This window comes from Vicugna pacos, chromosome 17 (genome assembly GCF_048564905.1).
Source record: "Vicugna pacos chromosome 17, VicPac4, whole genome shotgun sequence".
Classification (NCBI taxonomy): Eukaryota; Metazoa; Chordata; class Mammalia; order Artiodactyla; family Camelidae; genus Vicugna; species Vicugna pacos.
In genome coordinates this window covers 6490943-6517689 of record NC_133003.1, presented here as the reverse complement: position 1 = coordinate 6517689, position 26747 = coordinate 6490943, and the positions used below count along the sequence as shown (strand labels likewise).

At 42.5% G+C, this 26747-nt stretch overlaps 1 protein-coding gene across 1 annotated transcript in view; it reads left to right on the top strand.

Annotated features, from left to right (window-relative positions):
- The first annotated feature begins 75 nt into the window (after positions 1-75).
- Positions 76-26747, top strand: part of LOC140686678 (serine/threonine-protein kinase Nek10-like) — an 88321-nt gene continuing 61649 nt past the window's right edge. The window contains exons 1-3 of the mRNA XM_072940888.1: positions 76-168; positions 22700-22829; positions 23348-23418. Of these exons, the coding sequence (XP_072796989.1) occupies positions 146-168; positions 22700-22829; positions 23348-23418 (224 nt within the window). The 5' untranslated portion in view covers positions 76-145. The remainder of the gene's footprint in view (positions 169-22699; positions 22830-23347; positions 23419-26747) is intronic.

The following is a 26747-nucleotide window of genomic DNA, read 5'->3' as shown; positions in this document are numbered from 1 at the left end:
TCCTTCCAGTTTATGTAACCTTTTGTTAATGAATATCCGGACTTGAAAACCATTCTAAGTGAAAGAAGACAGGCATTGATGATCACAAATTCTATGAATCCATTGAATTGGAAGTCAAGAATATGCAAATCTCAATTTCATAGACATGAAGTCCATCCCAGTTCACAGGTTAGTGGCTGTCCATTTTCTCTCAGTCCTATTTTTGTGTACAACATCTTCTTTATATGAATATGACCTTCATACTAGTCATATTGCTTAATATGCCATGCATTCATTCTTTATGTATGGCATGTAAGAGTGTATCAGAAACTATTTACCCCTTCTTATAATAATAGACATTTGGGTTAGTACATTTTCCGTTAGGATGAATTCACATTTTGAACATTTATAGATGCATCTTTTTTGTAATAATCTGTTGTTTTAACATGTGTGAAGAATATTTGCTAGCAGTGATACTGGGTTGTTGTGTCTTAAATACACCTTAACTGCCTTTTGAGTATTTCCTTTTTTATTACCTTGGTTTCTGTTTGGTTTTTGTGAGTCCATTGTGTGCTTTTGGTCTGTGGTCACCCTGATTCTCAAATACATTAACCCATTTCTCTCTCTGTTCTCTTTAAACAGATGATTATATAATCTCAAACACATCCTGAAAAGAATGGAAACAAATCTCTATATCCTGGCTTCCCTCTCCCAACCTTAATGATTTTGATGCTGTGTTTTACAACTTTATGTTTATTCTTTTGCAAATTCTTGCCGTTATTGCCTTTCCAATGATGGTTTTCTCATTTCTAGATTATCCTGCTTCTTTTCTCATCAGGGTCTAAAATTCTCAATCTTTCTTGCGGGGTAAGTTTCTTATTGCAAGATTCTTTCCTTGTTTGCGTGTCTGTGAAACTTTTGATCTCTCCGGTTATTCTAAAGTGTTGTCTTGTGGCATAGGTTATGCTAGATTGCATGTTGTTCTCATTCATGGATTTGTCTCTCTCTGTGAACTCCCTTTTTGGCCTGCAAGGTTTGTGTTGAGAAATCTGCTGAAAGCCTGATGGAGGTTCTCTTGTGATTGACTTGTTTTAATTTTGGTGCAATTAGAATCGTTTCTTTATCTTGAAATGAGGTCCTTTTCATGACAACATGTCTTGTTGTAGGTCTCTCTGTGTTTATCTTTTTTGGATCCCACTGTATTTCCTTTATTGGGAGAGCTGATTCTTTCTTCAGTCTGGGAAATTTTAGTCAGATTCCTTCAGTTCACTTTTCCAAACCCTTTTCTCTTTCTTTTCCATCTGGGGCCCCTTAGATTCATAGAATGGTATACTTCTTATTATCTCAGGTTTGAAATACATGGCTTCCATTAGTTTTCACTTGCTTCTGTATGTCATGTTCAGATTGTGTGATTTCCCTTATCCTGTCTTTGTTTTTTTAGCCTTTTTCTATTGATTCATAATCATTTCACAATATCCTGTCAAACTCGTGTGTAGAGCATAATTTTTCAGTTATACGTGAACATGCATATATTCATTGTCACATTTGTTTTCTCTGTGAGCTAAGATAAGACCTTTTATATATTTCCCTGTGCTATACAGTATATAATCTTGTTTATCTATTCTACAATTCTGAAATCCCAGTCTATGTTTTCCCATCCCCCACCCCCTTGGGAACCACAAGTTTATATTCTATGTCTGTGAATGTATTTCTATTTTGTATTTATGCTTTGTTTGTTTGTTTGTTTAGATTGCCCATTTGAGCAATCTCATATGGTATTTTTATTTGTCTTTCTGGCTTACTTCACTTAGAATGACATTCTCCAGGAGTATCCATGTTGCTGGAAATGACATTATGTTGTCGGTTTTTAAGGCTGAGTAGTATTCCATTGTATAAATATACCAGTTCTTCATCCAGTCATCTATTGATGGACATTTAGGCTGTTTCCATGTCTTGGCTATTGTAAATAATGCTGCTATGGACAATGGGGTGCAGGTGTCCTCCTGAAGTAGGTTTCCTTCTGGATATATGCCCAGGAGCGGGATTCCTGGGTCATACGGTAAGTCTATTCCTAGTCTTTTGAGGAGTCTCCATACTGTTTTCCACAGTGGCTGCACCAAACTGCAATCCCACAACCAGTGTAGGAGGGTTCCCTTTTCTCCACAGCCTCTCCAGCATTTGTCATTTGTGGACGTTTGAATGATGGCCATTCTGCCTGATGTGAGATGATACCTGATTGTAATTTTGATTCACGTTTTTCTGATAATTACTGATACTGAGCATTTTTTCATGATCATTGATCATTTGTATGTCTTCTTCGGAGAATTGCTTGCTTAGGTCTTTTGCCCAGTTTTGGGTTGGATTGCTTCTTTTTTTCTTATTAATTCATATGGGTTGCTTCTATATTCTGGAGATCAAGCCTTTGTCAGTTTCATTTGTAAAAATTTTCTCCCATTATTTAGGTTGTCGTTTCGTTTTCCTTATGATTTCCTTTGCTGTGCAGAAGCTTGTAAGTTTCATTAGGTCCCATTTGTTTATTCTTGCTTTTATTTGTTTTGTTTGAGTAGAGTTCCGTAGGAGAACAGTTCTGAGATGTATGTCAGATAATGTTTTGCCTATATTTTCATCTAGGTGTTTTATTGTGTCTTTTCTTATGTTAAAGTCTTTGATCCATTTTGAGTTTGTTTCTGTCTATAGTGTGAGGGACTGTTTTAGGTTCATTGATTTACATGCTGATGTCCAGTATTCCCAACACCATTTGCTGAAGAGACTGTCTTTATTCAATTGTCTATTCTTGCCTCCTTTGTAGAAGATTAGTTGACCAAAACTTTGTGGGATCATTTCTGAGCTCTTTATTCTTTTCCATTGGTCCATATGTGTGATTTTGTACCAATACCATGCTGTTTTGATGCCTGTAACTCTATAGGATTTTCTGACGTCTGGGAGGGTTATTTCTCCATCCTCTTACTTTTTCTTAAGTAATGCTTTGGAAATTCTAGGTCTTCTATGTTTTCATATAAATTTGATTATGATTTGTTCTACTTCTATGAACTATGTCCTAGGTAATTTGATAGGGATTGCATTAAATCTGTAGATTGCACTCTATAGTATAGGTCTGGGAGTGGTGCTCAGCACCCCATGTCAAGGGCATTGAGCAGGGGCCAGCCAGCTTCCACAGTGTTACAAGGCTGTCAGGGTCTGAGGGCCACAGGAGGATGGGGAGTGAGTCTGGGCACTGCACAAGCGGGAGGCCTCCAGAAGTGGAGGCTGTGCTGGGGCTCTGGTTTCTGGGAAGGGGTGGGGTTGAGGGCGTGGTGGTGGGTGGCACTGCAGAAAGATGATCGCCAGCTGAGGCTCCTGGGTGGCTTGGGCACTGCGTTCTGGGCCTGTGCCTTGGACAGGCACCACAGGCTAGTCTCACGAAGCCTATACTGCCTCCCTCTGGCCCATGCCAGATACTGCAGGAAAACTCTTCCTCCCTCCGTGTTCCCCCAGGACTTTCTCAGCTTAACATGGTACTCACTTTAGAAGAGAAATACTTAAAGAAATTGCGTTGTTTGTTGCATGGTCCCTGGGGAGCTAGGAGGCGTTAAATTGCTAAGTGACAGTGTTTGGCTTAGCAGCGCAAGAACGATGCTTTGGCAAAACGGCCACACCACTGCGGTCAGGTGGCCAGTGCCCTCATTTCCTCCACTCAGTGTTTTATTTCTCTGCCCACACATTGGTACATCTTCAGAGTGCCCTTCTGATCTGTGAGAATGTAATCTTCCCTCAGTTCAGTTCTGAGTAGACTCAGCATGTTAAAGGGAGAGCAGGAGCTGTAGTTTGGCTGTGTGGGGATTTACACTGGGATCGTGGGAGACCTGGAATTTTCCCCTCAGTACTACCAAGCCCTGGGTATCCCTCAGCCTGGCAGTCACTGAATGGAAGTGCTGTTTTTCAGAAATCTGCAGAATGAAGCCAGGGAAAGGGAAGGGAAGAGAGACATACGTGCTCACCCGTTTACCTGTCCCTGGCTTAGATGTCCCAGCACCTACCTGTCAGGTGGCTAAGGTGACTTGGTCCTTTTCCATGAGGATAATTCAGCCGAATTTGGGGAGACACAGACAGCAATCAAGGGTAGAAGAATCAAGGGTTGGAAAACCTTGTGATAACTTATAAGAGCCCCCTCAAGGAGCATATAGACAGGGCCTGCCTGTGCTGCTGAACTCGAGGGAGAGGCCCACGGGGGTGGGTGGGCATGGCACCTGTCCACATAGTGGTTGTTCCACATCCTGTGGACCGTGTAAACCATACAGAGTGGCATCTATTTCTCCCATCAGACATTATGACGGTACTTACTTGGAAGTGCCTCTGGCTGATTGACGGTCAGAAGGGAAGAAGAGATGACAGTGATGGGGACAGACAGAGAAAGGAAAGAGTGGGGGAAGTCAGAGCATTGATTCTTTTATATCTGATTAAAAATTTGTTTTTATTTATTTGTTTTGGGGGGTAGGTAATGAGGTTTATTTATTTATTTTTCGATGGAGGGACTGGGGATTGAACCCAGGACCTCGTGCATGCTAAGCATGTGCTGTACCCCTGAGCTGTACCCTGCCTCCTAGAGCATTTAAACAGCTTGGAAATATGAAGGCCGAGTTACTCTATCAGAAGTGGAGGAATTAAGGAAGCATTTTAGTTATTCAGCTTATTCTTAGGAATGTTACCCCAGTGACCCTATCAATCTCATATCCTTTGCATCAATTTATTTCATATCTCCTTTAGCTGATATTAACACTCTACACTATTATTCGTTTTTTAAACTTAATTTTAATTATTCATTTTTTAATCTGGTGTTTTGGAATGTACATAGAAGTCCTAGGAGAGGCAGTGGCACGATGCCAATAAAAGAAAACCTTTTCTGAGATACTGTTTTCTCTATAATAGTAACATAAGGGTTATGAGTCCTATACTCTGAAATTCAAGCTGCCCTTTGGGGGAAGATTTCCTGAAAAACGCACATCAAAACAGAACTTCATAATAAAGCTGTGGCAATATTGTGATCTGTAATAAACTGCCAAAATAATGATTTGAAAATGTGACTTTGATACACGTTGTATGTAACTTTGTATGTAAATTTGATACACATTGGCAACACTCAACTGGTACAAAACCTTCATTTTCACAGAAAGGATACTAACCACGTTTGGTGGTTAAATTCTGCAGATTTTGTATATAGTACCTCACCTCCTCTTAGTGCCTTAGGGATTCAAGAGGGCTTTGCTCCTCAAAATGTATGTGCCTCTTTTTCTAACCAGCTCCTCTCACCTCCTTCCTCTGAATCTGTCTCCAGTTTTTATGACAGCCTGCTTCATCCCTAAGCTTAGCAAGCAGTGCCCCAAACAGTAGCGGTGAGAGAAGTAATGAAATGTCAGTGGGTTTGCCAGCAAGGCTGTCCCTTAGGTTCCCATATGACACAGTGCAGACACGAGAACTGGACAGCCTGGGTTTGATCCTGGCTCTCCACGTAACTGTCTGAATTTGGGCAAGTACCAGTCTTCATGAGCTTCTATTTTCTTATCTGAAATGTGTGAGCTGATGGTAATAATGGTACAGTTCTTGCCTCATAGGGTTGTTATGAGGATTAGAAAGATAGATGGATAGATGTAGATGGATGGATGGATGGATGGATGATGGATAGATGATAGATTAGATAGATGGGTGGATGATAGATTGATTAGATAGACAGACAGACTGACATATGATGGATGCTAGAGACAGGTAGACAGACAGACAGACAGGTAAATGGATGATCTACTGTAGCAATTGCACCTGGAGTATAGCAGGGATTCAATAAAGATTAATTGCTATTATGTCTGGAGCAACGGCCTCATTACTTAGGAAAATTCCTCTTCCCCTCCTCTGCTCTGAGTGAGTCCCATGCTTGAGAGACCTTGCCTCCCGGGCCATGTTTGCTCTGGCCAGAGTTGGCACTTGTCCCCAGGCTGGCCAGTTCTAGCATTCCTGCTCCAGTTGGCAGAAGTGATTCGAGCATTTCCTTCATTCAAGCTGCTCTAATTAGAATTCTTCCCTGGGGATGCGGACTCTGGGGACTCAGTAAACAGATGAAGTCAGGAGGTGAAAGGCCCGGGGCCGTGGATGGTCATGCTTGTAGCCAGGAGGAGGTCGGGCTGAGAGGATGAGGCTGGCCCCCGGAGGGAATGTGACAGGGAGTCTGGCCACGTGCAGCCCTCAATCCCATTCTCCCCGAGACCCCGCTGCAGCTTGCTGCTTCCCGCGGAGAGATTCCTCTCTTTGCCTGACCTTGCTGGGTTCCTTCTACTTGTCTCTTAGTTTGGGTTGCTCCTAAAAGCACACCCTGAGACAAAGATTCAGGAGAAAGTGCTTTATTTTGGAGGGGATCCTAGGGAACAAGGGTAGGGGAGTGGGGACGTAAGACAGGGAAGGGAAGGCAGCGGGCAAAGATCTCTCCGGGCTAGCTGCACTGGAGCGCCAACCTGCGGCCAGTTTTAATGCATCACTCAGTGAACCCACCTATTAGGAGAGAGTGGGGTTATTATACAACAGCTCATAAGCCCTCCCTGGTGAAGGGCTGTTCCTTGGGTACATGAATTTACTGATACCTCAGGCCAGTCGCACTGCAGGTAGAGAATGTCCAAGGGGTCAAAGAAAATCCTCAGGCAAAAATGCAAATGGCTGGAATTCAGGCCAGAGTGCTCTGAAGAAGTAAGGTTAGGGGATGTGGGCAGGACACCTGCAGCATCTGCATCGACTGACAGGGTAAAATGCTCTGATCGGGAGCAGTACAGGCACCCTGACAGCATGGCCTGATCCTCTTCTGTTCTCTGAATTTTTTTTTTCTTTTTCTGGAGATGCTGGGGATTGAACCTGGGATGTTGTGCATGTTAGGCGTGTGCTCTAACACTTAGCTGTACCCATCCCTACAGAATACACAGTTTTGTGTGACTTTATACTCAGAGGAAGGCACTTGTATAATGATGTAATTGAGGTATTGTATTCCGTGAAAGCACCATAATTGTATAGTTATGTGCTTGAATTTTAAAAGCTGGTGATATTTGGCTGGAATACAAATACAAAATGTGGAATGTCAACTATAGGCCAGCTATTTTTTTTAAACATCTGTAGAGAAAAAGCAAATAGCAGTTAATGAACCATGAGAAATTTCAAGGCTGTTCTATGTGAATTTGTCTTTGGGATTCAAAGTAGGCAGTGCTTAATAATCCTTTGATGGCTATAACATCATAACTGGGTGAGCTTTATCCATTTCTTTTTTTTTAAATTGAAGTGTAATTGATTTAAAATGATATATTAGTTTCAGGTGTACAACATAGTGATTCAGTGTTTTTATAGATTACACTCCATTGAAACTTACTATAAGGTATTTGCTATATTCCCTGTGTGGTGTATTGCATATTTATATATTTATTTATTTTATACTTAGCAGTTTGTACCTCTTAATCACCTAGCCGTAACTTTCCCCTTCTCTGACCCCTCTCAACACTGGTGAAAACTAGTTTGTTCTGTATCTGTGAATCTGTCTCTGCTTTGTTATATTCATTTTTAAAATTTTTTCCAGATTTCACATATAGGTGAAGACATACAGTATCTATTTTTCTCTGTCTCACTTGTTTGACTAAGCATAATAACCTCCAGGTGAATCACGTTGTTACAAATGGCAGATTTTCATTTTTATGGCCGAGTAATATTCCATTATATATATATATATATATGTATATGTGTATATATATACACACACACACACACATACATACTTATAACATATGTTTGTCCATTCATCTGTTGATGGACACTTATGTTCCTTTTATATCTTGTCTTTGGAAATAAGGCTGCTGTGAACACCGGGGTGCATGTAGTTCTTCAAATTCAAATTTTCATTTTCTTCTGGTATAAACCCAAGTGGGCTTGTGCTGGATCATATTGTAGTTCTATTTTTAACTTTTTGAGAAACTTCCATCATACTTTCCATAGTGGTTGTAACAACTTACATTCCCACCATGTACTAGGGCTCCCTTTTCTCCATATCTTTGCCAACATGAATTAATTTTTGTCTTGTTGGCAATAGCCATTCTAACAGGTTTGAGGGGATTTCTCATTGTGGACTTGGTGTGCATTTCCCTAATGATTAGAGATGTTGAGCATCCTTTTTCATATGCCTGTTGGCCATCTGTGTGCCTTTTTTTGAAAAATGCCTGTTCTGATCTTCTGCCCATGTTTTGATTGGGTTGTTTGTTTTGTTGATACTGCTATATGAGCTCTTTATGTATTTTGATATCAAGCCCTTATCAGACATGTCATTTGCAAACATATTCTCTCATTCAGTAGGTTGTCTTTTCAATTTGTTGAGTATTTCCTTCACTGTGTGAAAGCTTTTAGGTTTAAATAGGTCTGATTTGTTTATTTTTTTCTTACTGCTTCTTTCACCTGAGGTGACAAATTTAAAAAATATTGTTAAGACTTATGTCAAAGAGGATACTGCCTATGTTTTCTTCTAGGAATATTATGGTTTCTGGCCTTACATTTAGGTCTTTAATCTATTTTTTGTTTATTTTTGTATCTAGTGTAAGAAAATGTTCTAATTTTATTCTTTCACACCTAACCAGTTTTCCCAGCACCACTTATTGAAGAGACTTTCCCCCATTGTGTATTCTTGCCTCCTTTGTCATAGATTAATTGCCCATACATACATACATAGGTTTATTTCTGGGCTCTCTGCTCTGTTCCATCAATCTGTGTGTCTGTTTTTGTGCCAGTACCATACTGTTTTGATTACTGTAGCTTTGTAGTATAGTGTCAAGTTAGCACGTGTCATACCCCCAGCTTTGTTCTTTTTTCACAAGATTGTTTTGGCTTTTGGGGGTCTTTTGTGGTTCCATGCAAATTTTAGGATTATTTGTTCTAGTTCTATGAAAAATGTCATTGGTATTTTGATGGGTATTACACTTAATCTGTAGATTGCTTTGGATAGAATGAACGTTTAAAAAATGTTAATTCTTCCAATCCATGAACATGTGATATCTTTCCATTTATTTGGTTCAGATTCCTTCATCAGTTTCTTTTAGTTTTCAGAGTGTGAATCTTTCATCTCCTTGGTTAAGTTTATTCCTGGTATTTTATTCTATTTGATGCAATTGTAAATGGCATTATTTGTTTATTTTCTCTTTATACTAGTTCCTTATTAGTTAGTGTTATTAATAGTTCTGTGTCTAGAAAAGCAACAGATTTCTGTCTATTAATCTTTTATCCTGCAATTTCAGTGAATTCATTTATTAGCTCTAATAGTTTTCTGCTGGAGACTTCATAGTTTGCTAGGTATAATATCATGTTATCTGAAAATAGTGACAGTTTTCCTTCTTCCCTTCCAACTGGGATGCCTTTTATTTCTTTTTCTTTTCTATTTGCTGTAGCTAGGACATCCAATATTATGCTAAATAGAAATGGTGAGAGTGGGCATACTTGTCTTGTTTCAGTTTTTCACCATTATGCTTGATGTTAGCTGTGGGTTCTTCATAAATGGCTTTTATTATGTTGTGGTATGTTCTCTCTATCTCAATTTTGTTCAGAGTTTTTATCATTAATAGGTGTTAAATTTTTTTCAGATGCTTTTTCTGCATCTGGTGAGATGATTATGTGATTTTTACTCCTTCAGTTTGTTAATATGGTGTGTAACACTGATTGATTTGTAGATGTTGAACCATCCTTGCATCCCTGCTCTAAATCATGTCTGATCATGGTGAATGACCTTCTTTATGTTGTGTTGAATTCTATTTGCTAATATTTTGTTGAGGATCATTGCATCTTTATTAATCAGAGATATTGGTTGTAATTTTTTTTTTGTAGTGTCTGTATGGTTTTTGTATCAGGCTAATGGTGGCCTTGTAGAATGAATTTGGGAATGTTCCCTCCTCTTAAGATTTTTTGAATAGTTTGAGAGGATAGGTATTAACTCTTCTTTATATGTTTGTAGAATAACCCTGTGAAGCTTTTGGTCCTGGACTTCTGTTTGGTGGGAGATTTTCTAAATTACAAATTTAATTTCACTACTAGTGATTGATCTTGTTCAGATTGTCTGCTTTTCCCTGATTCAATCTTGGGAGGCTGTATGTTTCTAGAAATTTTTCCATTTATTCTAGTTGTCCAGTTTGTTGGCATATAACTGGCCATAATATTCTTTTATAATTTGTTTTTAATCTCTGTGGTATTGGCTACCATTTCTCCTCTTTCATTTCTTATTTTCTTTATTTGGGTCCTTGCTCTTTTGTTCTTAATGAGCATGGCTAAAGGCTTATGAATTTTGTTTGCCTTTTAAAACAATTAGCCCTTTGTTTCTTATTTGGATTTTTTTTTGTCTCAATTTTGTTTCCATTTTGATCTTTTTAAGTCCTTTCTTTTGCTGACTTTGGACTTAGTTTGTTCTTCTTTTGCTAAGATTAGGCTGTTAATGCTTGAAATTTTTCTTATTTCTTGATGTAGACCTGTATTGTTATAGACTTCCCTCTGAGAACTGCTTTTGTTGCTTCCCAGAGATGTTGGAAAGTTGTGTTTTTATTTTCATTTGTTTCACTTGTTTTCTTATTTTCTCTTTGAATTCTTCATTGACCCATTGTATTTTGGTTTCTGTTTTTTTTCAGAAGCACGTTGTTTAGTCACCACATGCTTGTTTTTCCTAGTTTCCTCCTGTAATTGATTTCTAGTTTCATATCACTGTGGTTAGAAAAATGCTTGACATGATTTCCAAACACTTAAATTTGTTGAGGCTTGTTTTGCAGGCTAGCATGTTATCTATCCTGGAGCACATTCTGTGTGCACTTGAAAAGAATGTGTATTCTGCCTTTTTTGGGTGCAGTGTCCTGTGGATATATATTAAGTCCAGCTGATCTAATGTGTCATGTAAGGCCAGTGTTTCCTTACTGACTTTCTGTCTGGATGATCTGTCCCTTGACATAAGTGGGGTGTATAAGTCCCCCGCTATTAATGTATTAGTGTTGTTTTCTCCCTTAATGTCTGTTAGGACTTGCTTAATACATTTAGGTGCTCCTGTACTAGGTGCATACATGCATTTTTCATGTTCTGTTCTCTTCTTGTGTTGATCCTTTCTCATTATGTAATGCCCTTATTTGTCCTTTATCACAGACTTTAAAAAAAGTTTTAAAGTCTCCTTTGTCTGATATGAGTATTGTTGCACAGCTTTCTTTTTGTTTCCATTTGCATGGAATATCTTCTTTCATCCTTTCTCTTTCACTCTGCATGTGTCTTTAGCTCTGAAGAGAGTTTCTTGTAGGCATCATATAAAGATCTTGTTTTTTATCCAATCAGCCATCCTATGTACTTGGATTGGAGCATTTAGTACAAGTGATTATTGATAATTATGTACTTATTCCCATTTTGTTAATCGTCTTCTGATCTTTCTGTAGTTCTTCTCTTTTATCGTCTTCTCTTAGTCACTTACATTGTATTTTGATAACTTTCATTAGTTTAAAGTTTCTGTTCTTTCCTCTCTGTTTGTGTTACTATTGTAGGTTTAGATTTCTGGTTACCATGGAGTTCATTTTTATTGATCTGTAAACTATATCTACTTATTTTATACTGATGGTCATTTAAAAGCAAACACAGTCTAAAAGCTCTACATTTTGTACTCCGCCTCCCAAAATTTGTGTTTTTCATGTCATATTTAAAATCATCGTGTCTATCACTTAATTATTTATTGTAGTTATATTTTGATTTTACACTTTTTGTCTTTTAATATTTTAACCTATGTATTAGGTTATTTAATAGTTGATCCACAGCCTTTACTAGTGGGATTTTTCCCTTCTTATACTTTATTCATTCTTACTGTTGCCTTTTCTTTTTCACTTAAAGAATATCCATTAATATTTCTCATAAGGTCTGTTTAGTAGTCATGAACTCTTTTAGCTTTGGTCTGACAACCTCTATCTCTCCTTCAGTTGTGCATAACAGCTTCGCTGGGTAGAGTATTCAACTTTGCAGGGCTTTTCCCTCCTTTCAGCATTTTAAACATATCATGCCGCCCTCTTCTGGCCTGCGATGTGTCTGCAGAAAAATCAGCTGACAGTCTTCTGGGGATTCCCTGTAACTGACTGTTTGTTTTCCTCTTGCTGCCTTTAGAAGTCTCTCTTTATCTTTAACTTCTGCCGTTTCACTTATGTTATGTCCGGGTGTGAGTCTCTTTGTATTCGCTTGTTTGGAACCCTCTGTGCTTCCTGGATGTCTGTTTCCTTATTCAGCATCAGGAAGTTTTCAGTCATCATTTCATCAAATATGTTTTTGACCCCTTTCTCTTTCTCCTCTTCTTCTGGGGTCCCTATAATTTGAATGTTGATATGCACGATGTCTTAGAGTTCCCTTAAACTACTCTCCTTTTTAATAATTTGTTGGTTGTTTTGTTTTGTTTTTGCTGTTCTGATAGGGTGGTTTCCATTACTGTACCTCCCACATCACTGACACGTTCTCCCATGTCACCTAATCTGCAGTTAATTCCCTCCACGGTATTTTTCATTTCAGTTATTTTATTGTTTAGCTCTGTTGGGTCCTTTTTTCTATTTCCCAGTTCCTTCTTAAAGTTCTTACTGTGTTCATTTATTCTTTTCCCAAGTTCAGTTAGCATTCTCTTACCATTGCTTTGAACTCTTCATCAGGTAAATGATTTATCAGGGTCATTAGGGTTTTTTTTCAGGGTGTATCCTTGTTATTTCTTTTGAAACATATTCTCCTCTTCTCATTTTGTTTACCTTTCTCTGTCACTCTGAATTTAGGAGAAACAGTTACCTGCTCTGGTGTTGCAGGCGTGCCTTGTGTGGGAACATCCCTATGTAACTGCGTGTGCTCAGGGGCCTTGGCGGGAGCTGAATCTGACAGCAGCACCGGCCGCATCTTCTCCCACCTGTGCTGGCAGCCGCCACCCTGTTGGGAGGTAGGGGTTGAGCTGGAAGGGCCAGAGCCTGGACCAGGGCCAAGCTGGGGCTTCTCTGCTCAGTGGCTGTCACTGCCCTGTCAAAGGAGGGATCAGGACCACAGGGGCTGGAGCAGGAGCCCTGAGGGAACTAGGTTTCTCCCACGGGTGCTGGCAGCCTCCGCCTTGGTGGGGGTGTGGGCTCAGGGCCCGAGGCCCGGGGGCTGCAATTCTGTGCTGGTGTCACTGTGTCCCCGGTGTGCTTGCGTGGCTAGAGGCTGGGCGTGATGGGAGGGGCAGCGCAGCGCCGCCGAGCTGAATTTGCTCCCTCCCACGGGTGAGCAGTGACATGCGCTGCCGGTGGTGCCTGCGCCCTGGTCCGAGGCAGGGCTGGGGTCCAAGCCGGCTCCGTCCCCTCCAGGCGTGCACGCTGTCGTGGGCAGTGGCCGCCTCTGCCTCAGTGGGGAGCAGCCCGGAGCTGGAGGGGCTGAGGCAGGAGCCCAGTGAGGGCCGGGGGTGGATGCAGCAGTCCCGGCGGGCCGGCCGGAGCCCCCGGCAGTTCTCAGCCTGCTGCCTCCACACTGCGGCTGGGAGAGAGCCGGTCCGGGCCCTTCAGGAGCAGAGTCTCAGTTTCTTACAGCCCCCTGGTGAGCCTCACTGGTTTTCACACCGGCTGAGGGGTCTCTCTTCCCGGTGTCGGCCCCCAGGGCTGGGGTGCCCAGTGCGGAGCCTCGATCCCTCGCTCCCCAAGGAGATGCTGAGCCTGTGATGTCCCCTCCTCTTCTGTGTGTGGGTCCCAACCAGGTCCTTTCCCCCTTCCTGCCAGACTACCTGTGGACCTTTCTTCACATCCCCGGCTGCAGGGGAGCTGTTCTGTGGGTCCCCAGGCTGATGTCAGTGAGAGTCCATCTGTGTAGTTGTAGTTGGGTTGTGTTCGTGAGGGGAGGGGAACCAGTGTCTTCCGAATCCTTCGTCTCGATCCCACCTCCCATTATCCATTTGTTTAATTGCCCAGGCTCCTCACTGTGTTTATATTTCACTGGTCCCCATTATTGGCTGCTTAATATAATCCAGAAAGGATTAGAATTAGAGAAACCTGAAATAGACCATGTAATGTGTGCCCTATCTTGAAGCCAAGAACTGTAAGTGCTTATTATCTCTTTTATTTTTCACCATCTTCATGACAGATTAAGGGGAAAACAGCCTTTGAGGAAGGTGGTTTATAATTTCTTTTCTTTTTGTGACTGTGAAAATTTCTATACCCAGAAAGACAAAAGCCACAGTGTTCTTATGCCAAGTTGAAGTTCTTTTCTTATGACTCAAAATTCTTCTCTGGTTTTAGTGGCTGTGCGACACAACTCGTCAGTACTTACGATTTAATAATTTAATAATTCTTCATATTATGAAAGATTCTTTTCAGTCTTTTCTTCTAAATTTGTTTCCTATTTATTCATACTTATAAACCTTTTAATCAGACATACAGATGTTCCACGAAAGAATCTGTTCATTTAAAACTTCCATGTCTAGGAAGTTTGTATGAGTTATTCTGATAAGGAGGAATCTCAGTTCCTTTTTTATAGTGCAGTCTCAGTGTAGCATTTTTGACTCAAATATATATTTTTCCTTCAAGACTGATGAAGCATGTAAAATTATAGACGCCCTTCCAAGGATTTTCCTGTCTTCCTTCTTTTCTCTTCCTCCTTCCTGTGACTCCCCTGCCCTCAAATCCTGGGGTTCCCTACATCACTTGGGCTTCAGGCAATGTAAAAAGAATTTGGTTGAAAGTAAATTGGCTGTGGTGATAATATGATCAAAATAAAGGAATTACTATAAATGAAACTTTTTCTTCACTGATTTTTAAAAAATTTACTGGTAATTTTCAGGAATTTTTACATTGGTTTTTGTTTGTATAAACATTTTAACATATTTAAAATTTTTTCCTTTTGTTCCCCTGTTTATTTGGTATTTTATTTAATTCATTCTCAACTATTGTAGCTATTGTACAGTGAAATGGGGCTGGTTAGGTTGTTTAGGTACATAATATTAAGTGGTGGTAGAGTAATTGTTGACCTAGAAGCATATCTCCAGTGTGGTAAATAAAAAGTTAATTACTATACACACACACACACACACACACACACACACACACACACACATATGTAATGACCCTATTCGAAATAGAATATCTGAAAAAATTGTCAAATCGGGCAGTCTTTGTGGACTAAAAATTAACTAGAGATTCAAGGATGGTGAATAGAGATAAATAAAAAAACCCCAACAAAACCCCTTATCTTGAAGATTTGAAAACTTGTGTGTTGTTTTGCTTTTTTTTTTTTATTGAAGTATAGTCTATTTACAATGTGTTAGTTTCTGGTGTACAATGTAGTGATTCCGTTATACATATATATGTATATGTATATATTCCTTTTCATATTCTTTTTAAAAAACTTACTGATTAAAGTTTTCTTCTATTGTTTTTTATTACAAAAGCAGTGTGTTTTGTTGACCTGAAATAGACTGCCAGATATTTCTGCATCAAAGATGAGTTTATTCTGGATCAGCAGAGAATTGCACTTTTGGGTCCACAAGCATGGTGGGTCACGTGCTAGTCCCAGCATACCAAGGGAAGGAGAAGGCTTTTACAGAGCGGAAAGGGAGGTGGGAGGGCTGCGGTATACAGAGCCCAGGGCTTTTCATGGGCTGAGTCCTTGCCGGGAAGGAGAAGTCTTTCTTCATCCTGTTGGGCTCTGCTGTCCTCACAGGGTGTGAGAGGTCCCCCTTATGATCACTCAGCTCTATTTAATTATGGTTTCTGTATATTAATTTTTACATTTTTCCCTTTTGATCAAAGTATCATTGTGGTACTGAAAGTACCACTAATTGAGTCAGGTTTTCTAGTTTCACTTTTTTTTTTTTTTTGGCCCTCAAAGTCAGGAAGGACTTTTTCTAGGTGTGATTTCTCATGTCAGAGGGAAAGTACACAGATTGGAATCTCATTAAGGTCACGTTCGAGTAAAAAGTAGGGGCAGGAAAGAGAACTTGCAGCCACCTTTTAGTCTAAAGCCCGTATGTCATCAAGACCACGGACACTGGAGATAATCTGATACATGGTGATTTTCAGTATCCTCTGTGTATGCTTTTGTTATATGAGTAAAATTACTGTATTTCCTTAGCTATGGTATCACTTAGTGATGTATATTTTCAAGTTTTGTACTGTCGACTAAAAAAACACGCACAACCTGAAAGTTGACAATTATGTTTTATTCGGCAGACAAAAACTGAGGACTTTAGCCCAAGAGACAACCTCTAAGACAGTTCTGAGGAACTGCTCCAAAGAGTTAAGTGGGAGTCAGGGTCTGTGGGGGTTTTTGTGGCAAAGACCAGGTAGTGGGGACATCAAAAGATGACTGTTAATTAAAGCAAACCAGACACCTCAAATTAAGGAATTCAGCGGTTTTCTAGGTATGGAAGGATGAAAGAGTCTGGGCTCATTGAAATCATTCCTTTGACATGCACCGTAGCTGTCTAGGGCCAGTGCCGGTTCTTTTCCATGCTGCCTCCCCTCAGGAAGCAATGTTGGGGGTTGTGCAGTGACTGAGGCCTTGGCAGCCGCAACCTGTTTGCCTCCATCCCTCAGGGCAAGGATAGTGGTTGATGACTTGATGACCACAGCATCCTTTGTTTGCTGATGTGGCTGCAACATCTTTCATTCATAATTAACACGTTTTGGTGGAATCCAATGTTTATCATGACTCCCTCTGCTGCCCCTCGGTGGGGTACAGCAGGGCAAGCCCGGTGAAGGACACAGGTCATTGAAGGGGTGTCAAGAAATTAGTGAAGTGGGTGATCAGCGTGTGCGGAGGTTCATGTAGAGGTGTTTGAGTAAGGTTTGGGTTAATAGCAAGAGTTTGATCTCCAACTTCTACACCAGCGACTCTGCTGCCTGCTTCCCTGAGAAACTAGGAGCCATCACGGCGGCACTTCCACAAGCTTTGCTTCCATGTCTTCCCAGCTCCCTGTGCTCCAGGAGAAGGGGGTGCGAGAGGATGGTCACGCCCCAAGTATTGGGCGAGTCCCTGGGACAGGCCGCCGAGTGAGGGTCCTTGGCTTCGTCCAGGAAAGAATTCAAGAGCGGGCCACAGGAGAGTGAAAGTAGCTTTATTCAGGGAGAGGCACACTCCGTACACAGAGTGTGGGCCATCTCAGAAGGCCAGAGAGGCCGCCCCCGGTTATGGGGTGGTTAGTTTTCATGGGCTGGATAATTTCATGGGCTGACATGTGGGAGGATTAGTCCAACTATTTGGGGGAAAGGGTGGGTGGATTTCCAGGGATTGGGCCACCACCCATCTTTGGGCCTTCGGGTACCCTCGGAACTGTCATGGCACCTGTGGGAGTGTCATTTAGCATGTTAATGTACTACCATGAGTGTCTAATGAGGCTCAAGGTCACTCAGAGTCAAATCTTCCACCATCTTGGGCCCGGTTGGTTCTGGCCAGTGTTCATCGTGTCCTCAATGGCTGTGTCGTTCCTTTAGTGATCGTGCCCTGCCCCCTTCCCCCGTCCCACCTGCACCCTTGGCCCTGCATGAGGTGCGCTCCTGCAGTCCTCATGGAGGCCAGTCCCCTGCTGTGTCTCCATGTCCTGCAGGCCAGCCCTCTTCACACTGCATCACTAGTTTCTCCACCTCCACTGACTCATGCCTGTGCATCAGCCAGCATACTGCCATTTGTCCCTATCTTAAAAAACAAGCACACTCAACATTCTTCTCTTTCTTTTCCAGCTACTAACCCACTTTTCTCTGTACTTTCATAACAAAACTGTCTGGAAGAGAGGACTTGGCACATAGTAGGTGCTCAGAAAACAGTTGCTCAGTGATGGAACATGTGAAGGCACTTAAGGGAGGAAGGCTTCTGTGATAATCCAGGGGTGGGCTGATATGAGCCTCGCATTAACGAGAATAAAAAAGAAAGGGGCTGTGGAGGGGAAGAGGGTATACGGAAAATCTCCATAACTTTCTCTCAGTGTTGCTGTAAACTTAAAGGGCTCTAAAAAATGAATAAGTCTTCAAAATGTGAGAGGTAGTCTATAAACTTCAAAGGAAAATTTAAATTCTTGGTGACTTCGTTCACATACAGCTGACCCTTGAACAACACGTGTTTGAGCTGTGTGAGTCCACTTACAGTCAGGTTTTATTCACTCCATGCATACCCCAGTACTGCCCACCTGGTTGGCTGAGCCCCAGTGTGCGGACCTGCGGGTACTGAGGACTGACTATAAATTAAATACAGATTTTGGACTGTGCAGAGGGCTGTACTCCTAAGCCCTGTGTTGTTCAAGGGACACCAGTATGAGTAACATAAGAGAGGAAGTAGACTGTAATTGTAATTGATGGGACAATGGATGGATATACTTAATAGAAGTGATTCGTTGTCTTGCTTCAGATATTTTAATTTTCAATCTATCACGTATCTTTTCTTCAAAGAATAAGAGACTCTGTCATCTGAGTATTACATCTCCTTGTTGACGGGGTAATTGTCTAAGATTTCTGCCTGAGGGTTGATGAGTAATACTAGGCTTGAGTAGAACTTGTTCATGTTCACTTTGAGTTCTAATTACAATGACAAGTTGTCTGAGGGCTAGAAAGAGGTGACCCCGAGTATAAGCTTGTGTAGAGGAGAACCCCAGTGCTATGGTGGCCCCAGCAGCAGCTCACAAAACAGCGTGAGCTCCCCCCAGGCCCTAAGCATCACAGATGACCTGGACACGAGGCACACTTTGCAGGAATCCCCTCAGTAGGTAGGTTGTTTTTCCAGCCCTCCCTTCTTGTTCTTTCTTTTTAATTTGGAACCGTATTTTATTTGATTTGGGGTGATTCCTCAAACAGCTGTGGAGTGGGCATTTGTCATATTTTTGGCTGTCCTGAAGACCTTTGAACGCCTTTTCTGTATTTGGGGACCTTCCTACTTTTTGAATGTCCTCTTGTTAAACAAGGCACCAGAAAGAAAAGTGTTCTTTTAGCTGCCCTTGCAGCTGTACCAGGTGGCTACCATGTGGCCTCAGCAAGACTTGGATCTGCAGGTGGTGAATGGGAGAGAGCATGCACTGGGCGGAGTCCAGTTTGGAGGCAGGGCAAGGGCGGTGGTGGAAGACGGTGGTATTGGCGTCCTGGTGTCTGCTGTCCAGTGTCAGTGGTGAAGGCTGTGCCGGGGAGACATTCTCACTGAAAAGCCCCCAAGGCTGGCTCTTGGGTCCTCCCAGAAACCCTGTGAGTCCCTTAACGGCATTTAGTAAGTGCCTTTTCTGCGTAAATGAGCTTCCATGCCTCTGTGGGATAAGGTGCAGTAGTAATAGCTTTTAATTACAAAAAGAACAAAAGAAAAGAAGATGCATCAGGAATACACACAGTCTCTGACTCCCTCCTCCCCAACCCCAGTGGGAGGGAGATGCAGAAATGCTGGTGGCTCTCTCTGTATTTATTGCTAATTTTAACAAGTAGCGTTTTCTGAGCACGAGGCATTCTCTGGCATAATAATTTCAGCAGTTGTATGAGAAGGACTGTCATTGTCCCATCTGTTAGATAGGACAGAAGGAAGTTAAATACCTAGTCTTATCCTGAGTTCCACAGAAAATGGAGCACAAATGCTAGCCCTTTTTTGGGAGGTGGTGGTCCCAGGGCATTGAGAGTGAGATGAACTGAGAAACACGGAAGGGAAGGGAGGTCACAATACAGTGTGGTGTGTTGCCAAGCTGGCCACAGCTTCAGTAGAAACCACCAGTTACTTGGTCAAGGGGCATGTCTCTGGGTGGATCTTAAGGCACCTGTGTGCATTAGAAGAGTCCATTGGGGGAAATAAGGGGGGAGAATTCATCTCTGTTTCTCATTGGTCAGAGTTTGTCCGTAGGCCCTAACTTCTCCATACTTCCGGGTTGTGTTCCCCACCCCTCCTGGCAGTGTTGTGGGGCAGGGTCACCTATGGCCAGAGTCACCCTGTAGAGCAGGTGGCCTCCACCTGGGTGCAGAAGCTGCTGGAGCTTTCATCAAGGCTACCAAGAGGGAATCCAGAATTCACCCCGGGGAGCCAGACAGCTGTCCTTGTTAGGAAACGGGGCTCTCTACTGGATAAGCTGGGGGGCATCCAGGAGGCAGGTGGACCAGGACAGATCAGGAATGGACATGCAGGTACATCCCTCTCATCTCTGTCTCCATCAGCATACGGTATTTTCCCCGCTCGTCTATGTCTGTGTCTCTGTTTCCTCTTCTCATTAAGACACTAGTCATCTGGATTAGGGCCCACCTCAATCAAGTATGAACTCATCTTAACCCGATTACTTCTGCAAAGACCCTATCTCCAAATGAGGTCACATTCATAGGTATCAGGATTAAGGACTTCAACCCACAGCAGCATCTCCATAACATTCGGGTTGTTTTTGAGGCAGTAAGGCTGTCATGCCCAATAAGCAACCCAAATATGTTGTGGGAGCCCCGGGGGAGAGAGGCTCGTGGGCGTCTAGGCGGGACTGGCTGTGAAGCAGACAAGTACTGAGCTAGACCTTGAGGGGCCACAGCGCTTCAGGGGCAGACTCAGAGGGAGCAAGCCCTGGGGAGGTTTGGGAGGAGCAGGCAAAGAGGAGGGAGAAGAAAGAGAGCCAAGGGAAACTAGAGTCAGACAAGACACGAGAAAGTGTCCGAGGAGGAGCACAGTGCTTTTCCTAGGTCACAGCATCCAGTATGCAGAAGGGCCAAGCATTGAGAATTGTCGTTTCATGGGATGATTTCATGACTCAATGGAAAGGACCAAAGGACACCCCTTAGATCTGCAGATAGGCAGTGATTACCAGGAGTGGTTTTGGGGGAATAGTAAGGGCTTTGGGGTGGGGGGAGGTGACAAGCAGTCACAGGTAGAACCAGCAACAGCTCGTGGAGAAGTGTGATGTGAACTGTGAGAATGAGGGTGGTGGTGAGAGGCCAGCAGAGCTGAGGATGCTGGTGTCCAGAGCAGAAGAAGCCACTCATGGGGAGAGGTAAAGAGGGGAGAGAGGGCATGTATCTGTGGAGCAAGTGAGAAATCAAGACCCCTGCTTCAACAAAGTGCCTTCGTTCTGATGTCGTCTGAACAGTGAGGGGGCTTTTACACATTATTTAATCTGAAGAGAATTCTAGAATATTTTTGAAAACTATTGAATTAGATATTCCAGCTCTTTTAAAAAATCTGTTATTAGCTGTAGCTCTACACAGAGTAATTTATAGGAAAAGATTGAATAAACACATTCAGAGAATCCAGATTTATTTAGTCATGTTTTCAAAAGGACATCGACAGGAATAACGATTATAGCTGTAATTTATTTGCATTTCAGTTCCTAACTATCCGTTAAAATTTGGATACATCTAAATTTCGCCTTTAAATATTGACTTGCATTAGAAAAAGTTTCTCAGCACTGGCCTAGTAAAAACACTTGTTTAGGGTTTTTACACCAAAATGAGATTTTTAATACTGGTTTGTTTTTTCCAGCTCTCTGCTTAAGTAAATTTACTGATCATGAAATTTTTTGAAAAAATACATGTGCTGTTTATCATTATGAAATAAATTCATGACGGTTGGAAGAATTTGAAAAATATATAAATGTATCATGAATTTAGAATCATATTATTCTGCCACCTATCCCTAACCATTATTTTGGTTTTTTTTAATTCTTTTTTATTGTGAAATATTTCATTAGTTAATAAACATCCATTTATACACACTGGTTTCAATATATTCTAGCTATATTATATCTACTTAGGAAAAATGTTTTGAAGAAGTTATGCTATGTATTCATTCAATTGAAGACCCCTCCCCATTCTATTTCCTCTTCCTCCCCAGAGGTGATCACTACCCTGAAGTTGAAGTATACCCTTTCTGTCTGGGTTTTCATGCTTCTGTAATGTGTGTAACCATTCATTAACAGCACGCAGAAGTGTCACCAGCAGTTGAACGGTCTGCCTCAGCCAGACCCTCACAAGTTGGTCTCAGCCCAGGCTCTGGCGGGGGGGCCCATCCAAGGCCTCTGGGCACCGATCGGAGGTGCCTGGTCTGGGAGCGCAGCCGTGACTGTACACGTGGCTGACTGGTTTTGACAGGGAAGCCGAGATTGTTACCGCAGCTCCCTCCTGGACCTGTGGGACACTGGCAGAGTGCCACGTCTGGCGTGGGGAAGTCAGTTTCCTCCCGGGAGGTCTGCCAGGCAAAGCCCGTGGTTGGACCCAAAAGATCACACACAGGGTTTGGCCTGGAGCTGTATCCCTTAATATGGCAACTCTGTGTTCAACTTTTTAAGAACTGCCTAACTGTTTTCCAATAGGCTGCACCATTTTACATTCCCATCAGCAGTGTATGAGGATTCCAATCTCTCATCTTTTTTTTTAAACAACTTTATGATTCCTGTACAGTAAACTACACATATTTCAGATGTACAGCTTGATGAATTTTGACAGATGTCTACACCTATGAAACCATCGCCACAATCAGGATAGCTAGCATTTCCATCACTCCCTGAGAGGTGTTTATGCAGTTCATTGTTATTTGTGGCTTAAAGTAAAATTCCTTAGTTGTGCTGCTCAGCTCACCAAGCCTGAGAGTATTCACAGACACTTTTTAATGTTATTTGAATTAGTGAGCCAGAGTTTTGTTTTTTTTTTTTTTGCGTCTCCAACTATAGCTTGAAAGTGGAACTTTTTTCCCGTGCTGACTTCTCCCTTTTTCACTGTTCATGACCATCATCATTTTCCCGCAGCCCCGAGGTGCTGAAGAGTGAGCCGTACTGGGAGAAGGTGGATGTCTGGGCAGCAGGCTGCATCCTTTATCAGATGGCGACTCTGAGCCCTCCCTTCTACAGCACCAACATGCTCTCCTTGGCTACAAAGGTAAGCAACCTTGGGAGGCAGGCAGGATCTCATGTTGCCAAATCTACCATTCCTTTTCTTCTCAGATAGAACCTTTGTGATTTGAATGCAACTGTCGATGAAAAGCGGCATTGTTTTATAAGCCGCTTGACCCAGTTTATTTTTTGTTTCTTCCAAATCTGCATCTTGTGCTGTGGCCCACATTCCCCTATAATTGTCTTCACTTTATCCTAGAAAATTATCAAAATAAATATACCACTTTGCTTTTATTCTTAATTGTGTTTTGGACTACCCTCAACCCAGCATATTATATCATCCTGCACATCATTATGAACGTGAGGTTAACTTTAAGTCAGCTTGAAAAGTACAATTTTTTGCTCAGAAACTTTCAATTTATATGAATTTTTCTGTTTTGTTTCTGATGAAAGTGTGTGCACGAGGTTATGATGCTTGTTGAGTAACTCTAGTTTTGTGGCCAAGGACCACCCCCTAGAGGCACCGTAGGTCCTTTACGTCCGTCACTCTCCTCTGTATGGCAGATCGTGGAGGCAGTGTATGAACCAGTGCCAGAAGGCGTCTACTCTGAAAAGGTGACCACCACCATCACCAGGTAATTTTGTCTCACAACCGCGAACCTGTCGGGATTACCAAGAAATACCTCACAAAATCACTATGTAAATATTTACAAAGAGGAAGTGATCCCAAAGAACCCAAGCCTAGAAAAACGTTTGTGCATCACCAGTCACGGGGACCAATTGGAAGTCACCCAAGTGTCCAAGAAGACGTAGGACATTGACTTGACATACTGCAATCATTAGATTGATGATTCAGAAGACTTTGTATCAGCCTGTGAAACAAGGGCAAACTGAAGCTTAGGAAAACAAAATGTGCAACTGTTTATAACTATCAGAAAAGACATTAAAATAGGTGTAGATATGAAAAAAGGCTGGACAACAACACAGGAATCTAAAAAAGGCCACGTCAGATGATAAAATTACAAGCATTTTTTTCATTCATATTTTTAAGTTGGTAATATTCTATTTTTAAGTTGATAATGTTATATAATAATTTCTCAAAGAAAGTCAGAAAGAAGTGCTCCAGCTAGCCAGGTAGGAGGAGTGTAATAAAAGTCCTTATCCCTTTGGAGTCTCAAAGTTCGGTCCCCACAGTGCTTGTCCCAGCTGACATCGCCCGTGCTCTCTGCCCCCTCCACCCCAGCCACAGGGAGCCCCTGCGTATTCCAGCAAGCGCTCTCCCTCTGGCCCGTCTCTCTTCCCCTTCCCCCCCACCCCATTCTCTTCCCTCTGGTACACGCATGGCAGAGGCCCTCCCTTCCTCTGTGTCGCTGCTGAGATTGCAGTTCTGTGTTACCGGGGAGCCCTGATGCCCCCCCCCAGCCTCCCAGCAGTTGCCCGCTTTGCAGAGTTCATGGCCCCCACCACCCCTAACTTAATACGTGTGCCTGCGGCCTTGTTTCTGTGTTGTCTCTCTTCCCCACCTAAAGGAAAACTCCACAAAAGTAGGGACTTTTTAAGCTTACTTTACAGTTGTTCAGTGCCCAGAGCAATGCCCAGTGCAAAGCAGACGCTTAACAATTGGCTGGTTGTATGCATGAGTGACCTTTATCTGCCTGACTGTTACTTCTGGACCATCTTCTGTTCTTAAGTTGGCCCCAGAGTATTACTCTGCCCCATCAAGATGAGTCAGACCCTCATTATTGTAATAGAAATCCGAGGGTCGCCTCAGATAGAATCTTCATCCGTCCCCCTGGCCAGTTCCCTTCAGACTCAGTTCTGTGTCTGTCCTCGCTCAGCTCCGTCTCTGACGGAATGGAATAGACACGCTGCCATGGCTGCGCCCCTTCCCTCTGGCTTCCCCTCCCAGCCCATTGTTCAGGCATAATGGATACTCCTCATATGTTCATAGGATTGTATCTTGAATCCTTCCTTGCTCAGCACGATGCTGCCCTACGTCCTAAGCACCTCAGGCCCAGCGGTGGCCGAGTTTCACTAACTGTGGACTCTAAGCAAACAGTCTGACTATTTTCTCTGCACCTGTTTCCTCATCTGCTAAAGCGGGGATCACAGCAGTACCAGCCTCATCAGGCTGGTGTGGTGATTATACAAAGTAACACGTGCAAATCACTTAGCACAGAGCGTGGCCACGGAGAATCTGGAGCAGTGCTGGCAGTTCTCATTGTTAATGTCCCGGCCAGTGAGCTCACATCCCTTTCTAAATCGCCTGAATTCCATGTTTACCAGATCTGCCCTGTTGCTAATGAATCCAGACAAACGTATTTAAACTGCTCGTCTCCTGTTCTCTGCTATTTGCTTTCTGGGAAATGCCTTAAAAATTCAGGAAGTCTCCAGAGATGTCAAGACAGGAGAACCAAACTGACTCATTGAAGCTATCCTTTTCTTAGGTATTTGAGTGCCACAAAGACTAGGGGACAGTAGTGTGGAGAAAAAGTACAGAGAGCTTGTTCTGACCTTGTGGCACTGGGCAGACAGGGCCATCGCTTGCTCCTGATCGTCCCCTTGGCTGTTGGTATCCACGCCTCTTAGTAGCAGAGTCAGCGTTAGATCCCAGCATTATCGTGAAAAGCTTAAGAACCTTAGTAGGTTCTAGAATCAAGTGGATTCTAATAACCTTGTCCACTCACCTTAACCTTCCCGAGCACCACTCTTCCCATCTGTCATGTGTGGGTAGCAGTAGTAACCACTCACGGGCTTGCTTTGAAGCCAGAATAGGATCGGGCTTCTGATGCTCTTAGAACGGTACCCAGCACGTAGTAAGTCCTCCATAAAATTAGGTATTGGCATTATTAATAATATTATTTATGGAATGAAGCATATAAATTTAAGATGTATTTGATGAAGGATGGTAAAGGGGGAAATGAGATTACAGAAGGACTTGGTCTAGTCTGGGGATGGGGGAAAGTTTCTCTGAAGAAAGGGCATATAATCTGAGACCCAGACATTCACTAACTCTCAGTGAGCAGAGCAGAGAAAGCACTTCACAGACCCGTGTCTCTGAAGGCTTTCCTCAGCGGGACAGCTTGTTGGTCTGAAGAACTGGAAGAAACTGGAGATGCAGCACATCAAGCAAAGGAGAAAACAGACAGCGAGTGGGTCTGGGAGGCTGCCAGGGGCCAGGGTGGACTAGCTGCTGTAGGCCACGTCGAGGGCTTGAATATTTATCTCCAGCAGTGAGGAGTGGACTGAAGGGCTATTAACAGGTTGAGACATAGTGAAGATTTCTTCTTCAGCAAGGACCATCCTGGCTGATCTCTAGGGAATAGAGCAGGGGGTATGAGAATGGAGGGAAAAGCAGGTCCACTTGTGCTGAGTGGTGACAGCGGCTTTGACTGGACTCATGGTGGTGTTGATGGAGAGAAGTGGGGTTGTTTTGCTGTGCATTGAAAGTTGAGTCCATAAGTGTTGAAGTACAGTTATACAAGGATGAAAAACTACTTAAGTTAACTGGGAAAATGGAATGACACTGAGAATATGAAAACAACTGGATTTGTGATGTGGAACTTCAGCAAATGGTACCAAGCCCATGGAGTGGAAGTTCTGGGGAGGCCAGGGTTAGCTCACCGTTAGGAAGTGTGTGTCAGAATTAGAGGTTCCACAATGGAGCAGGCTGCCGGGTGGGTGGTGAGTCCCCTGTCAACCAGGCTGTTTAAGAGGATGGACAATCACCAGTAGGGGACAACGCAGTAAATGTTTTGAGTACACTTCTAATTCAAAATATTAGGAAGCCCATAATTAGTAGGAACTGAGCCTGAAATTTTATGACTGACTACAAATTCAGATTGCAGCATGCAGCCTGTAACAGATACAGTGTTCACTGAAAGTTGTTCAAGACTCAGTGCCTGGGTTCATATCCCAAATTTTATCTTTAGAAAATTTGACATACAACCAAAATCCATTGTGA